Genomic DNA, 14,626 nt, shown 5'->3' with positions numbered 1-14,626 from the left:
GGACTTTGCATTTTTCCTCCTTAAATTTTATCTTGTTCATTTGGGCCCACAATTCAAGCTGTCTAGAGTTTTTTAAATCTTTTCTTTTTCATCTATAGTGTAACAATTCCTCATTTTCTCATCAATTCTCCAGGCATTCCCAAGTCAAATAATCCTTAACATATGACCACAATTGAATCCGCCATTTTGGTTATATGTTGTTGCAATCATTAAGCCCCTGTGATTGCTTGACTTTCACAATCAAAGCTCTTCCTGTTGTTGCCATGCCCAGGGTACATGGGAGGTCCTAGGAGGTCCAGAGCCCACTGGTACATAGAAACTTACTATGGGTCACTTAGCTAGGCCCACTAGTATACAGATTTTTTCCCAGCCCCAACATATTTGGGTCTACTTACCTTACAGTCACTTGCACTATCCCGCACATGGGCCCTATTCTCATGATGGTTCATTATCCAAATTGTATGGCGAAGGGGTCTTCCAAACCATTGTGAGAATGATGGTATTTGTTAGCATTTTCTCCTACACTTTTGAAATACTGGGTCTAAGGGTCTTTCAGAATGCTGACTTTGCTAGTGTTTTGAACTGCAGATTTGTACAGATGGAAGGGAAAATCCCTCAAGATGCTGTGGGAGCGGTCCTCAAATTTTCCACCCCTATTTGTAGTTTTTTCCCTGTTAGCTTCCCTACTGACTTTCCTGGAAAGCCAGCAGAGAAGATTGCAAATGGCAATCATCTGATCACAGGGTATTTGGCAGTCAGTCATAAATATAAATAGATTGCCAAGTACACAAAATGCACCACCCTAGGGGAAGAACACAGTGTTGTTTTATGCCTATTCTGTGGCTGTTGTGGCTGTGGTCATTAAACTACCAATCATAAGTCAAGGACTTTCTCTTTTACAGTTAGCAATTCTGCAATTAGCTTTGCTGGGATTTAATACCTTGCAATATAATTCACTTGCCCTGGAGCACTGAATTCATTTAAATTAGGTAATTCTCTGTGACTGTCCTAGGCTGCTGATTTCTCCTTCCGTTATTGTGAACCACGATAATGGCCCACTAATGTCAATGATTGTACCTTTGTCTTTAGTGTCCGCTCTCTGCCCACCTAAATTTCATGTTTTCTCTTTCTAGCTGACTTTAGCAGAATGATTTGTGCCATAGATTCATTACAAATGAATTACAGTATTCTAATGTACTTCATGTGAGAATAGAAATTTTTATTCATGTTGAATAATCAATAGTGCAGCTTCCTGGAATCAAGTATGAGAACTCACCATTATGCAACTAAAACAACTGCACTGACCCAATTCAAATCTTATGGCTGTAGTTTGTTTTTTGTAGGCTTTTATTTACGGTATTTATTTTTAATTTTTGTTTCAGAAACAATTGTTTCAGGTTCACATGAAACCTCATTTCAGGCTAATTGTAAAAATAAGGAGGAAAAAACCTTTTTTGTTGCTGTAAAATGATCTTTGAAATTTCTTGTCAGATTGATCTGCTTTGTCTCCTCATTATAATTAATAATTCTACCTTAGAAGAGCCTGGTTTAAACATTTGGGCTGCATTGTTGGTAGAGGGGGATAAATGGCTAAATAAGAAACATATATTATTACAGCTGAATATTATTTGTGAGTGACAGTTTACTTTTGCATGGAGCAACTTATAAAAGCAATAAAAGTACATTTTTCTGCAAATGCAGAGCAAATGTTCATATTTAATGCAGTCTGCTTTTCCAAATATTTAATTCATATGCCTAACATGCAAACATGTTCTTTTGTACATTCAAAAGGTCAGCTATTAAAAGTGAGTTAATGCATATAGTCTTCTTAGCCTTCAGGTTTTGTATGATTAAAATAATTGGATATGGAGAAGAATGATACACATCTGTTTGCAAGTGAACCTTAATATAATATTCCACATTATTGATAATTATTTGTTTCTATATCTTACTGGAGTCCATTGTGTCTTCCTTATTTTTTAAAGTGGTAGCAAGTTGAAATTTTTGAAATGAATGCAGTTTGTTACTCTATAGATGTGAATGAAGATTAGTAATCAGTAAAAACAAATACAAAAAAGAATCATCATTTGTCATTTAAGAATAGGCTTTTTAAAAAAAATGTTCCAAGCTTAGTTTGAGTATTTTCATCTTGTGAGAAATTAAAAATCCAATCTACCTCCGATCATGAAACCTTTTAAACTCATGTCTAGCTTCCAGACACATTATACAAAATAATGTTTTTTAGATAAGAAATATTTTGAAGATTGAATTAATTTCTATGATTCAGCTACCATATACCACAGATTTAAGCTGTGCTCTCATTGGAACCCAGAAGAATCTTTGATCATTTTATTCCTTTAACTTAGCATAAATCAGCATTGGCTTCAACCCATATATCTCTGCAAGTAGAAGCTATCAAACCAGTGCTGTTTTTGTCAGATATAGTATCTGGTATATGGAACAAAACAATGTTGTACGTTTTTCCCAAGAAAGGTGTTGTGCTCTTTTTTCACATGGCCTTAAACATAAGTGATTTTTCCCTCCATAAGCAGTCTTCTTAAACACACTATCTTGAGAGAAACCTGCAAATTTGCTCACTTTGTGAATAAAAAATTTCCAGATTTTTTTTTAAAAAATGTTTTTAATCTACTGCTTCCAGATATTTTGACATTCTTTTTTGTTTGTGAGGAAATTTCTGTGTAATAGGTTTTTAGGTTTCTATCCTTTATTTCTGGGTAATAGTTTTTCAGGTTTCCATCCTTTTCCTCTTTAATTAAGAGACACTCTTAATTAAAACACATAATGTAAAAACAAAACAAGCAATTACTTATATATGCATTGTTCTGTATTTAGTAACACAAACAGATGCTTTGCTATTTTCAGCACCTCTTTGATTAGAATACCATAACTATTTTATATCTTTAATTACTTTATTGGATTGATTTTACTTTTTTTCTACTTTTTAAAATGTCATTGCAACAAGCAACAAGCCATTCTTAGTAAAACAGTTGGCAAAAAGGCATTTGTTCAAAATGTATTAATATAGTACAATTGATCTGTTTAAGTTGATCCTAAAAAAAATAGGTTGGTGAGATAATGAAAAAATATGAAAGACATATTAACGTATTTCAACTTTGGGCACAAAAAACATGTGTTATTTGATTTTCTTTGGAAATACAAGAACCTTAGGTGTGGATAAAACGTTAAATGAAAGGGTGAACACACTCAATTTGATTTCATTTGCACGTTTATTAGTTTATATAGCATTAAAAATGGAGCATCTCTTGACTGTCTTGAAAACAGTCATATAATACAGAACTGAATAAATTGTAGATTGAAAATGTGTAGTGTAGCTAGAAAATTTCTATGAAATGATAGTAGTACCCAGTGATATTAATGTCTTATATTACATTAATTCTGTTGAAATAACTTATTATACATTTCATTTAGTCAAATTCTGCTATTTTAGTCATTGGGAGTTTTTATATCTAGAAACCTGATTCACTGTATGGTAAATATCAGAACTTTGATTTCACTTTCTGAAAATCAGTCAGAAAAGCAGATACTGTATACCTGGCTTTCAATAAATCTAAAGATAGCTTGCTACTTCAATTACTTTCTCTTGAATATTATATTTTTAACTGAATACCATTCTTGCAGCATGAAGAATTTGTAGTGGTGTTCGATTACTTTTTACAGGTATTTACAGGTTAATCGGAATTTAGGCAAAATAGCATTTATCAAATCAACATTCTAGAATACTTTGCTCCTAACTCTATAGACATCTCCCTATGCAGAATCATACATCTTCATTACCAAGTATATCTTACTTTTCAGAAAATTTAATTCTAAAATCTACTGAAATATATGGAATTATTTCCTACTAAATGGCAGTTATTCAGCAGTAAGAACATAAGTGCAAACATAAGTTGCCTATTTTCCATTCTGAAGTGCAGAATACTTACATTGTCTTATCTATCAGATTAACAGAACAAGTCTCTGAAGCATAATGAGCAGGTAAACATCTATTACAACTAAATACTAATAGTTTGAAAAAGCCAATATTAACTATTTGCTAAAATATTTGTTCCACTATTATATCAGATTTATTTATAAAAAATGTCATTTTTAAAAAACTGCATAATTAGCAAAATAATTAAAAACATTTATATTGTACAGAGGAACAATTGAATACTGTATTTTAGTCAGTTAAAAACTGATAAAATTAAAGTTCTGGTTAAAGCTCTGAAATTATTTTTGATACATTCATTGTTAAAATGAAATACTATTGCCTTGGTTCTTACCTATAATGGTAACTATAATACATGAATATCAGTGCTTCAGCAGTGTCCACTGGATATTTTGCCACCTTCCAATTTGGCTGTTTTTTGTGTTGGCTGGGTCTGACAAAAGGTGCAGTTTAAAAAATCCGGAAAGCACCAGGTTGCAGAAGAGTACCATAGATTTCAGAAACCTAGATTCCACAGCTAAGTGTTTTTAATAAGATCCTGAACTTTGTTGCTTTTTGCTTAACAAACTATTTTAATTAGAACTGGAGAATAACTGTTCACTGCATATATTTGTCTAACCACAAGGTACTCTCTGAAAGAGAGCAAAAATGCTTTTAGAACTAAGCATGTATAAGCAATATATATCCATGTAACATAGAAAATAATTGTTAACTAGTTTTGTGCCAAAGAAAACTCCAATATTTGTATTGTTCTATATTAGGTATAAGAGGGATTATTGTGTTCTGCAATAATGGGCTATAACTGTGAGCCAAGATAATTAGTACATTATATTAGGTTGTTTTTTCTTTTGCAAGCTAATTTAGCAATTGTTGAGTTCCTATAGCAGCAAATAGATAATTGAATCTTAAAAATATTTAAATCTTCTACAGTGGATACATGTTTATTCCAAGTACAAATGGAGTGATTTTGATCAAAAATTTGGGGTGCTATATTAGCACATGAACGGAACTAAATTAAATGAAGATTTTAATTACAGATGTTCATGCTAATAATTGATATGCCTGACAGAATCTGAGAGTTACTGACTTGCTAGTTTTATTTTCCTTTATTAGGAAAAAACAGTACTTTAAAGCATTAAACTAGTTCAAAAACATTAAAGATAGTTTCATCATGGAAGCTTTATAACAATGGATTTTTTTTCCTAATTATGTTTGAGGACTGAATGTGTAAGAGAAAGTCCTCTCTCCACACATTGCCTCAGGATGCAGCTAATAATAATAGTATTTTGATGACTTTCTATAATGGAGTATAATAAAAATCAATGGAGTACAATAAATTCTAAACTATGTGTATATAGTGACAGCAATCTCATCCTTAATGCATGCATATTGATAGCAAAGAAAATATATAAATACTAACCTTCTGATGACTCTTCTGAAATCAAGTAAAACTTCAGAGGCTTTTTCTGTATATTTTCTCTTCCCGGTACTAACACAGTTGGCTAGCACAGTTCTATGTTATTTTGTTTTGTTATATTTATATCCAAGTACATGTCCTCCACTTTTAGCTTAATGAACAACCTATCTAAATAATTTCCTTCTGCAACAGAAAAGATGGAGAGTTTTTCTAGCTGCTGTGCCTATTCCTTTCATTTGCATTCTGAGCTGCACTAACCAGCAACAGCTGAACTTGCTTCCATATACAGCACAGCACACTTGGGTGTGTTTCTTAAACAAATGCATGCCTTGACGTAAAAACTGCCAGCCCATGTATGAAGTAATTGAAGAAAGGGAAGGGGGAAAGAGAGAGAGAGAGAGAGACCAAAGGATTTCCTATCCACCGCCTTTGGAGTAGAATTGAAATAGGGAGAGGAAAATGAGTGGGAATCACAATATGAACAAGGAGATACTGTTTGTTAGTTGAATGGAAAGCAAGCGACAGATGGGGAAACTATAAAGAGTTTAGGTACTGTACTATAATTGCAAAGCATTGTTACTTGGTTGCTCAAAGTTGCCTTTAGCTGTTACCATTATGAGCTTACTTTAGAGGAGAGATTCATTTATACTGACCCAATTTTCTGTTTCCAGGAATAAAAGAAACAGGAGATTTGTGGATGTATGCGTTCGTATTCATTTATTGTTCTGAAGAATGCAGACCTGAATGTCATATTAAATTCTTTTTAAAGTTTATTTAATGAGAAGCAGTTGTTACAGCAATAGTGTTTAAAAAAACTTTGGCAAAATAAGACATTAAAACTATTAACTCTTAAGTTACGTGGCATACTAAATGAGAAGGGAGGAGAAAAGGCTTGGTGATAGGTCCAAGAAAAAAATAATTAAATCAGTTTTTTTATGTAGGTGAAAAATCTATTCATTGGTTTCTAACTCAGTTTCTTAAATATTTATTTAGCCAGAAACACAGATTTTATTTTATTATTCCCATCTCAGTTCAATAACACTAGCTACCAACAATCAGGAAAACACAAATACTAGCCAGTATTTTCCTGATGACATATTCTGTTGTCACTGAGTGTCCATCTAGAAGCCAATAGATTATTTAGGATTCAGTTAGCTCAAATCAGTTAGCTCATACTGAAATACCAAAAACAAAAGTTTTATTGAATAAATATTAACAGGGTTACAGAGAAAGAAAGGCACCAACCTATTTCTCTTAGATTGACCAGAAAATCCAGAAATGACAGTAAAGAGACTCAGTAAAGTTGCCCATTTCATGTCATTTTTTATTCTTTGGACTTTAGATCAATTTGCTTTTTGGTGCCTCGGGCTTTTGTTTCATTTTTATACTTGAGGGACAGTGAATATAATAACACCTAATTATTTTTTATTCACAACTTCAAACAATGTAATGCTCTGCCAGTTAGCTTTTAAATAATACATTGTCTCTAGCCAACAACACCTGGGATTGGTCTGGTAGCATATTTTATCAACTGTGGGAACACAAATAGTCAAACCTTTGCTTAAAATATTTTTAAGAGAACCATTATTACTATTTCACTTTTTCCTTGTCAATCTTGTATGCTATTACTACAAATATAAAGTTTAAATAATTGAATACAAACAGCAAATGATAATCATTTAGACATAGCAGTTTAATTTTAAAATATAATTGGTGCATTAATTAAATACTTTGTGGAATTGCAAATAAATTTTAGATACAAATTGAAATATAAAGCTTTTATATTGTAAGGGCAGAGTTGAATGTTTCAGATTCATGACATGTCTTTAAAATCCAAATACTATCTGAAGCAGGACCGGAAGGCTGTGATGTTATTTGATTTGAACTAGAGCCTTGGTGGAGCAGTGGGCTAATGCCTCCTTAAGTAACACCAGCTGCCTGCAATTAGTGCAGGTTTGAGTCCCACCAGGCTCAAGATTGACTCAGCCTTCCATCCTTCCGAGGTAGGTAAAATGAGGACCCAGATTGTTGGGGGCAATAAACTGACTTTGTAATAATGCCGCTTGGGGGGGGGGGCGAAAGCCCTAATAAGCAGGCATATACATAGAATGAAGGCTATTGCTAAGCACTTTGATTTGTGCTTTAGATTGTAAGCTGCCCTGAGTCTTCAGAGAAGGGCGGGATATAAATGGGATTAAAAAAAAACTACAGATAGTTGGGATCAGCAACACCAGGCATGTCAAACTCGCGATGTCGCACGACGTATTGGAACTTTTTCCCCATTGCCGGCAATGGGGTAGGCGCGGTTTTGTCGTGACGCATCCGGCCCATGGGCCGGCAGTTTGACACCCCTGAGCAACACCATTACTAAGTGCCATGGTTGCTGAACAAAAAAATCATGTGACTGCAAGGACTTACAGCCTCACATCTGCTTCAGTTGTTAAGCAAATTACTACAGCTGTTAAGTAAAGCATTCTATATTCTCCTTTAACTCTGCTTCTCACAAGCCAGTTGCAAATCATATAAATGTTGTGACCTTGGGACACTGCAATAGTCATAACTTGGTGGAGCAGTGGGCTAATGCCTCCTTAAGTAACACCAGCTGCCTGCAATTAGTGCAGGTTCGCATCCCACCAGGCTCAAGGTTGACTCAGCCTTCCATCCTTCCGAGGTAGGTAAAATGAGGACCCAGATTGTTGGGGCAATAAGCTGACTTTGTAATAATGCCGCTTGGGGGGGGGCGAAAGCCCTAATAAGCAGGCATATACATAGAATGAAGGCTACTGCTAAGCACATTGATTGTTAGATTGTAAGGACTGAAAATAAATAGAGAAAAAACCAAAATGTTGTCCAAAAACTTAACTGATGTAAAGAAAAAAGAAATAGAAGGAATTATGGGGTTAAAATTTGCTAAAAAAGTAAAGTACTTGGGAATCGAATTAACCAATAAATGTTCCAATATTAAAGAACTTAATTATAATAAATTATTTGCCAATACACTACAAGACCTTGACAGGTGGAAAAATATTCAATTATCTTTTTTGGGCAGAATTGCCGCAATCAAGGCACATATCCTCCCACGTTGGATTTTTTTATTTCAAACGGCCCCCGTAAATTTAGACAACAAATTTTTTAGGAAATTGGATCAAGCATTAGGGAAATTTGTTTGGTGGGGTAAAAAACCACGAATAAAGGGAAAAATGCTCCAGGAGCACAAAACAAGGGGGGGCTTGGGACTTCCAAACTGGGAGTTATACTATCAAGCCTCTGCACTCCTCTGGATTAAAGATTGGGTATCCCTGTCGAGGAAACGCATATTAACTATTGAAGGCTTTGACCTTAACCAAGGATGGCACTCAACTTTATGGTCATATCAAAAAACTCCATCCAAGTACTTTACTAACCACTACATCAGGAGAATTTTGATCAGAATTTGGCAAAAAGTTAAAAAACGAATGTATACTAAGATTCCCAAATGGGTGGTCCCATTGGAGATAACAACCCAGCCGACCGTTCACAACCTGAAAAGAAACTGGTCCTACAAGATTCTGGTGGATGAAGAAGGGAATCTGAAATCTAGAGAACAATTACAGATACAAGGTATAGATATAGACTGGTGGTCATACATTCAGATCCAAACCAGGTTTTCTAAGGATAAACAGGAATATGGCATCTCCCAAACTAGTCAACCCTTCGATAAAGGTTTGGAAGGCCCCGGACTAAAATTTATTTCTGGAATGTACAATCTCCTCCTAGCTAGATACATAGATGATGAGATCGTGAAAGATACAATGATAGCCTGGGGGAGAAACATAGGGAGGTCGATCCAACTAGAGGAATGGCAGACAATATGGGCCAGAACGATGAAAATAACATTATCTTTGGCATTCAAAGAGAATTATTTTAAAATGATTTATAGATGGTATTTGCCGCCAGCTAGAATAGCCAAAATGTTTCCAGACGCCTCTGATAAATGCTGGAAATGTAGACTGGCCAAGGGTACTTTTTTCCACCAGTGGTGGACTTGCCCTCAGAGTAAGAAATATTGGGAGAAGGTCCAAAACTGGTTAAAACAAATAACTGGTGTCATCTTCCCTCTGCTTCCAGACTCTTACCTACTTGGTATAAAGCCAAAACTAATTAATAGACAAGATTGGTATCTCTTTGTACATGTTACAACAGCAGCGAGAATAACCTTCGCTCAACAGTGGAAGGATATAAATATTCCAACGGACCAAATGTTAATTAATAAGATTCTGAATTGTGCTGAAATGGATAAACTAACTTATATGTTAAAACAGAAACAAGAATCTATGTATTACACCAACTGGGAACGATGGTATGATTGGTTAAAAAATAGAACAAACCTAGAATAGTTAATATAACACTTCATAGTAATCTTTATGATAATATTTAATAGGCGAAATAGACAACATAAATAAGATTTAAGATTTACCGGGATGTAATTATGTATAACTGCACAGGGGATTTCAATCCCCAGTTAGTTTATATGCATGTTTGTTAAGTGTTTGTTTGTCCTTTTCCTTTTCTTTCTTAATTCGAAATGTATATACTTAGTGTGTATGTGTCTGTAAATATTTAAAATAAACTTTTTTAAAAAAAAGAATGAAGGCTATTGCTAAGCACATTGGTTTGTGCTTAAATTGTAAGCCACCCTGAGTCTTCGGAGAAGGGCGGGATATAAATGGGATTAAAATAAAAAATAAAATAAAAATAAAAATAGCTGTATGCCATTTGCTAAACTCCCAAATGGTGATCACATGACTGCAGAATCCTGCAATAATCATAAATGAAGGATTGATCACAAAGCTGGAGGTTACCATCACAATTAAACTTCAAACAGTCACTAAATGAGGGAGTCAGTAAGCAAGGTCTACTTGTAACTTTGTTTCAATGCTCTTATGATAAAAAAAATCTTTAATTCTTCAGGTATTTATCTCTCAGACTTGACATATATTGACTCAGCATATCCATCAACAGGAAGTATTCTGGAAAATGAGCAGAGATCAAACTTAATGAATAATATTCTTAGAATAATTTCAGACTTACAGCAATCTTGTGAATATGGTAAGTTACACATGCATTTATATTACAGCATTATCTGCAAACAGTGAATAAAATAGCTTGAATATTAATTGAGGCTTGCTCAAATTTCACCTTTGATTAAAGGTGTTGATGGGATATTTAAAAAAAATAATTCAAGATATGAAGATAAGGTGATCATTTCCCCAGTAAAATAGCAGAAATCTAATCAAACAGCCCCAAATCTTTGAGCATATCTTAAAATATTTCCTTGGATTTACTATAATTGAAGAGACAAATGTAAAGGGTAATATTTTTTACTAAATTCAAAGTAAAATGACTTTTCTCAACTTAGCATTAACTTTAAAAAATAATTAACAGACTTTGTTACAGTAAGCTTTCTGTTATTCAAAAACATCTTGAAAGCTACCCTCTTAATTTTGACTAAGTCTATTTCAAATAAAGTAGTCTCCAAATAAGAACCTTCCTTTTCATTTATTTATCTATTCTTTATTCAATTGTTCAATTTCTATAGCTGTCCATCTCAGTCAATGACTCTGGGCAGCTTATAGTTCATTTTTACTAAATATTAATTAAGCTTTCCACTTAATTTTATTTAGACAAGATAGGTGCAGGAAATGAATATTGGTTTATTGTATGCTAACACTCTCTACAGGAATATGAACTATTAACAGTCATAGTAAATTGGTGGTAGATAAGAGTCAGTGGAATTCAAGATGAGCTGGGTAGGAAGGGACTTGAGACTGGTGATGCAATTGACCCTTCCTTGGGCCCCAGTCTGGTCATCGCCTACAGATCGCTGAAGCCAGAGTTCTTGTTTTTTTCAGTTATGGGAAAATAATGGGTAGGAAGAGCCCTACCTTCCATTTACAGATGGCTCAATTGCCTTTTTATACCAAACGGCAACTGATAAACCACTGCCCAAAAGAAAATCACTGTTTACCTCTAGAATTATATTACATCCTAAGCTGCTGAAGCTTTTGGTAGGAATCCTGTGCAGATTGTTTTTAAGCTTTGGATGCCGTATTGTTTCAATACTATGTCCTAAGGCACGGATGTCACTTGATTGAGTCACATGGTGTATCATGACAAATTGCGATGTTTTTTGCCTTTGCAGAGCCAGGGTGGGCGTAGCCTGCGTGTGATGCATCCAGCCTGCAGGCAGCCCATTTGACACCCCTGTCCTAAGGTCTAGAATGTTTACTGTGAATATTTGGAGGAAACAAATATTTTTTTTCCTTTATGTATTTCTGTTTTCAGAAAGTGTCTTTGTATTTTGTTACTTAGAAATAGATATTTTTCTTCAAAATAATAGTGCTTTTGCATTCATGTGGGCTGGAATTTCTTTTTATGCTGTCTACCCAATTTATCAGGCTGATGATTTGCGGGGGTTTTTTTGTTTGTTTCTCTTTTATTTTCTTTACACAAGGTTTTTGGCAGAGTGGAATTATCTCTGGGATTATAGGATGCTGCTTGTCTGCAAGGGTTAGACAGCTCCCTACTGTGCAAAGAAACTATGGTTATTTGTGCAAATTCCCTGAGATCAAAAGCCATCTCTGATGCTCTAAGACAGGGGTAGGCAACCTCGGCTCTTTTATGACTCATGGTCTTCAACTCCCAGAATTCCTGAGCCAGCATATCTGGCTCAGGAATTCTGGGAGTTGAAGTCCATGAGTCATAAAAGAGCCGAGGTTGCCTACCCCTGCTCTAAGAAGAGAAATTTATGATAAGATTTTTTTTCAGTACTTGTCTGAAAAATATTTTGTTTATTGCATTGGAGGAGATGTAAATCATGTTATTGGGCAAAGTCTTAGAATCTGGCTAAATACAAGATGATTATTGGCTGTGAATATTTAGGAAATCACAAAATATATAAAGCAAAATTTAAATGTGAGTTTCAATTTTCATGTATATGTAGAATTGTGATCAGAATTCTATATAGAAGATTAGTAGCCACCAACATTTATTCATATGACTTTACTCTTATGAGTGAGGTGCAATGTCTCATCAGTTAAAGATGCTGAGCTTGTCAGAGAGCTGACAGCCTGGATTTGAGACCCGAGGTCTGTGCAACAAGGTGCGCTCCTGTTACTTGCCCCAGCTCCTGCCCACCTAGCAGTTTGAAACCATGTAACTAGATTAATAGGTACCACTTCAATGGGAAGTAACAGCATTCCATATGTTTTTGGCATATAGCCATACTGGCCACATGACTACAGAAATTGGCTTCAGACAATGATGACTTTCATCAGCCAAGAAACAGATATAAGCACTGTGCCCTAGAATTGGACATAACTGACAGGGAAACCTTTACCTTTATTGATATGAAGCAGTTTCTAATATATTTTAGCTGGGAATGAGGTTGCCAGATTTCACATTAGGAGCAAGGGGACAACAAGGTCATATATCCTTTAGTTGTTCAACAGTGAAAGGACACAGGGCAGAAAACATCCTGCAAAAAACAGAGTTCCACAACACAGTCCGTTCAGCAGTTCCAAAATGGCTCCACACCCATTTGCACTACTCAGGTGACCCTGAAGACACAAACAAACCTTCAAGTATCCTCAGTGACTCTCTAAGACAGGGTGTCAAACGTCATGTGACACGTCGCAATGTATCGTAACTTTTTTGCCATTGCAATGGGGTGGATGTGGTTTCGCTATGATGCATCTGGCCCATTGGCCAGCAGTTTGACCCCTGATCTAAAAGAATGCAAATGATCAGCTGTCTGCAAGGAATTTAAATCCTTCCATTCCCCACCATCCTGTCAGAGCTGAAGAAGCTTCTTGGATGAGAAGCAAAATGTCTTCAAAGAAAAACAAAGTCAGATTTTATGTGCATAGCCTAGCTTCCTGCTTTTCCTTCCCCATCCAAGTACTGCTATTAAGATTCTTATAAACAAGTTGGTCTTAATTCTATCACAGACATTTGTGGAAATAGTAGTTAGCTAAATGCCTACTTTGGGGGGGGGGAAGGAAGATAACATTATAACAATAATAGTTAACATTGATATGAAATCATGCCATATAAAAATACATAGATCTTAATGGCTGCCAATAAAATAACTGCTCTCCATTATATACTTATTACTATTTAGATATTGCTGTGTTGCCTCATGTTCAAAAGTACCTGAATTCTGTTCAGTATATAGAGGAACTTCAGAAGTTTGTGGAAGATGATAATTATAAGTAAGTATATAATCTAGTCAATTGTAATATATTCATTATTAAATTTTTGTTTTTAAAGTAATTTTGTTTAAAGTAATTAATGTTTAAAATTTTTAGGACATTTCTGTTTATATTCATTTTTCATGAATACTTTCTTGCTCTTTTTTTTCTTTTCTTTCTTTCTCTTTCTTTCCTAGAACATAATCCTTAGCTGTAAATATTAAAAATGAATGAATGAAAAGAATAAACAGAAACTCCTGTAGTGGTTTAGGTATTGAACTAGGAATCAGGAAATTCATCTATTGCAATTCACTGGGTGAGCAGTAATTCTCTCCACCCAACCTGCAATACAGGGTTCTGGTTTTTGAGGGGATTCCCATGTAATTTCCTTTGAGTTCCTGTAGGAAAGGTGGAATATAAATCTAACAGATGAATAAGAATCAACAGATGTTCAGGATCTAAGACAATCTTAATCTATTATGAATTACAGTATTTGTTATATTTCCCTATTCTTAATCATCTTCCCTCTGAATTTCTTATTCTGTTATTAACTGCGGTATTTCGTATTCATCATATAAATCCATACTGGCCTTTTTAAAAACGAACATATAGCAGTTATATGTGCAACTGTTTCATTCTCCTTTTCTTTTAAGTTATACAGAGTGGGAGAAAGTTTCCAGGAAATGACAGCGTTTTTAAATGGCACTTCTAAATCACATATTTTTCTTTTAAAATGAAAAATAGGTATTTTGTATCTTATTAAAAGAATTGAATTTTTTTTATTTAAATCTGTCAAAATATGATAATGGTTACTATTTATTTTGTTGTTTTTAATTTATACTCCACCTAACTCATGGTTTGATGCTACTCTGGGAAGCTAATTATTATATTTTTATCTCACCTTTTCATATGTGTAACTCAAGATGGTTAACATTCTTAACACTCCTGCCTTCTACTTTCCCCACAACAACAATCCTATGATATCTATTAGGCTGAGAGAGAGTGACT

At 34.5% G+C, this 14,626-nt stretch overlaps 1 protein-coding gene across 3 annotated transcripts in view; it reads left to right on the top strand.

The window, feature by feature from the left end:
• Positions 1 to 14,626, top strand: part of RALGPS2 (Ral GEF with PH domain and SH3 binding motif 2) — a 117,204-nt gene that overhangs the window by 64,454 nt on the left and 38,124 nt on the right. For all 3 annotated transcript variants that reach the window (XM_083358705.1, XM_083358706.1, XM_083358707.1), the window contains exons 9-10: positions 10,338 to 10,475; positions 13,549 to 13,639. In XM_083358705.1, the coding sequence (XP_083214831.1) occupies positions 10,338 to 10,475; positions 13,549 to 13,639 (229 nt within the window). The remainder of the gene's footprint in view (positions 1 to 10,337; positions 10,476 to 13,548; positions 13,640 to 14,626) is intronic.

This window comes from Vipera ursinii, assembly GCF_947247035.1.
Source record: "Vipera ursinii genome assembly, chromosome: 3".
In the NCBI taxonomy this organism is placed as follows: Eukaryota; Metazoa; Chordata; class Lepidosauria; order Squamata; family Viperidae; genus Vipera; species Vipera ursinii.
Note: the sequence above shows the minus strand (reverse complement) of the source record. Positions and strands in the feature narration are given on the sequence as shown.